Source organism: Rhincodon typus, unplaced genomic scaffold (genome assembly GCF_021869965.1).
Source record: "Rhincodon typus isolate 14 unplaced genomic scaffold, sRhiTyp1.1 hic_rhity00001964, whole genome shotgun sequence".
NCBI lineage: Eukaryota > Metazoa > Chordata > Chondrichthyes > Orectolobiformes > Rhincodontidae > Rhincodon > Rhincodon typus.
The window spans coordinates 20,678-22,903 of record NW_025967602.1 but is presented as its reverse complement, the minus strand read 5'-3'; the positions used below and the strand labels follow the sequence as shown (position 1 = coordinate 22,903).

The window sequence follows — 2,226 nt, the reverse complement described above, 5'->3', positions numbered from 1 at the left end:
AGCCAACTGACATAAGAATTTTGCTTTAATTAATCAACAGCGAGTTTGCTCTTTACTGTACGTGTGGAGACAGACAAAAAAAGTTGTGCTGTGACCAGTGAATGCGTAATAATGGAACAGAGCAGCTGACTGGATGGGCCAAATGGCCTAATTCTGTTTCTACATCTTACAGAGGAGCTCTTGAAATGTCATAACATTCAAGGCTATGGGGCCAAGTGCTGGAAAGTGGGACTAGTGTAGATTTAGCTTAGATGTGATGAGCCCAAGGGCTGCACTATACGGTTGCATGTTTCTATAGGATGCAGTACTGGAAAGCAGGCGCCAGGAGCAAAGAGACAACGATGTACAGCTGGATGAACACAGCAGGCCAGGCAGCATGAGAGGAGCAGGAAAGTTGACGTTTCGGGCCTGGACCCTTCTTCAGAAACGTTAGCGTTTCTGCTCCTCTCATGCTGCCCGGCCTGCCATGTTCCTCCAGCTCCACACTGCGTTATCTCTGACTCCAGCAGCTGTCGTACCCGCTATCGCCAGGAGCAAAGATGGCGGCGCCCGCTTGGGTCACAGCGGGCAGAGCGCATGCTCGGTTTTGTGTGTGTCTGTGTGTTGGGTTAGGGGCGGGGAAAGGAGGGCGTGTGCGCGTTGACGTCAAGGGCGAAGGGCGGTTTACGTGGCTCCGGCGGCGCGCACGCGTTCTTTCTCGTCGTCTCCCGGTTCCGAGCGGCAGCGGCTGCGGCGGTTTCTCACTCCTACACACTCTTTCGGTCACAGTTATGTTCCGAGCCGCGCTCCGGTACAGCGGCACAGGCCTGGCCGTTTGGAGGCGGACGGCGGCAGCGGCGGCTCCCGGCCGAGGGCATCCAGCAGGTAAGGTCAAAGCGAGCAGGGTGGGTGCCTGTCCCATCCCCCTACCCTTTCCCCTTGTCTGTCACCCCCCCCCCTCACACCCCCGGGGGGGGGGCAGGAGGAGGGTGGGGAATGTTCATGTACCCCTCTCCCCACCGTCCCAGTCACTCTCCATTTATATCCCCCAGTCACAGCTTCCGCCACCGCTCGCTGCAACCCCGTGTCCTTGCAATGACCCGCGCCGCTACTCGAGTCTGGCTCCGGGCCTAGTGACATTGCCAGAGAGGGGGCGGGGGCGGGGGCGGGGGCGGGGGCGGGGGGAGCCCACTGGGATGATAGGGTGCAGGGGTAGTTAGGCAAATGGGTTTCTAATTTTTTTTTTAAAAGGGCAAGGTAAGGATAAATACGCTTGTAGTGCTGTGGAAGGTGGGAGTAAGTGGGATTGTGGTGGTGGAGGGGATAAGGAGCAAATTGATGCTTTTCGAGGGAGGGGGAATAGATATTAGGATTGAGGTGTGTTTGGTGAAGGGAGGGGTTGCAAGAAATGAGGTGTGTGGAGACAGGGAGCAAATTATAGAGTTCCCTGCAGTGCGGAAGTGGGCTATTTGGCCCATTGACTCAACACTGATCCTGTGGAGAGCTCCCACCCAGACACCCTGCACGTTCCATGGCTCATCCCACTTAGCCTGTATATCCCTGGACACTATGGGCAATTTAGCACGTCTAATCGACCTAACTTGCCCTTCTTTGGACTGTGGGAGGAATCCCACGCAGATGGGGGGAGAATGTACAGATTCCTCAGACAGTGGAATCAAACCCAGGTCCCTGGTTCTATGAAGCAGCAGTGATAACCACTGAGCGACCATGCTACCCTTGTGCTGATAGAGGGGGAATAGAGATTAGGGTGTGTGTGAAAGGACAAATTAGTCGGGAGGGGTACATAGAAGTGTATAAATGGGGAGGGGTAATTAGAGTAGACTAGGAGTTGAAGGGAACCTGCATAGGCCCTTGCATCATGTGTACTGTCACTTCTGAGCCTACTGCATTCGCTTCCTCCTTTTACACTCAGTTTTAACGATAAAATCTATCTCTGTCTGTGGTTGAACTATTCTGAAGCTTACAACATTTATGTTGAACTTAAAGCAATCTCCATTTCTTTAATCCTAATTAAATTGCATTAGGAAAGGAGGTAGGATTCAAAACTACTAGGAGTTTTCAGCCTCTTCAGTATCACAATGCCTTCATCTTATGCTACTTGTATTCCGTTATTTTGGATTTAGCCACACTCCCTTAATTACTTTGTAACAAAAACTAGTTTTGCTTCCACTGTCCAACATCCATTTTAGGAACAGGTATTTGATGCACATTTAAAGTACTTAAATT

General features: G+C 51.9%; 1 protein-coding gene across 1 annotated transcript in view; it reads left to right on the top strand.

Annotated features, from left to right (window-relative positions):
• Positions 1–622: 622 nt before the first annotated feature.
• The window catches only part of LOC109917288 (cytochrome c oxidase subunit 5A, mitochondrial), a 14,440-nt gene continuing 12,836 nt past the window's right edge, over positions 623–2,226 (top strand). Inside the window, exon 1 of the mRNA XM_020517083.2 lies at positions 623–864. Coding sequence (XP_020372672.1) covers positions 771–864 — 94 coding nt within the window. The 5' untranslated portion in view covers positions 623–770. The remainder of the gene's footprint in view (positions 865–2,226) is intronic.